Source organism: Eimeria mitis, genomic scaffold (assembly GCF_000499745.2).
Source record: "Eimeria mitis Houghton genomic scaffold, Emh_scaff5175, whole genome shotgun sequence".
Lineage (NCBI taxonomy): Eukaryota > Apicomplexa > Conoidasida > Eucoccidiorida > Eimeriidae > Eimeria > Eimeria mitis.
Genome location: NW_013573468.1, coordinates 746 through 1,032, shown reverse-complemented (window position 1 = coordinate 1,032; position 287 = coordinate 746). Strand labels below are relative to the sequence as shown.

The 287-nt window shown below is 59.2% G+C and overlaps 1 protein-coding gene across 1 annotated transcript in view; it reads right to left on the bottom strand.

Annotated features, from left to right (window-relative positions):
• Positions 1-53: 53 nt before the first annotated feature.
• EMH_0080340 (uncharacterized protein) overlaps positions 54-287 on the bottom strand; it is a gene marked incomplete at both ends in the record, with an annotated part of 865 nt that continues 631 nt past the window's right edge. The window contains one exon of the mRNA XM_013500241.1: positions 54-287. Within this exon, the coding sequence (XP_013355695.1) occupies positions 54-287 (234 nt within the window).

Sequence of the window (287 nt, the reverse complement as noted above, 5' to 3'; positions counted from 1 at the left end):
CAGGCGGCTCCTCGCAGCTTTAAGAGACAGAGGGCCCCCTCTCTTCTTGTCTTCTATTTCAGCAGCAAACCCTGCTGCTGCTGCTGCTGCTGCTGCTGCTGCTGCTTCTGCTGGTGGTGGTGGTGGTTGTGGTTGTGGTGGTGGTGGTGCTGCTGCTGCTGCTGCAGATGGAGATGTTGCTGCTGCAGCAGAAGACGGTGATGTTGCTGCTGTTGTCGTAGCAGCAGACAATGGTGCTTCTGCTGCTGCAGCAGGAACCCGTGGCGCAGCAGCAGCAGCAGCAGCAG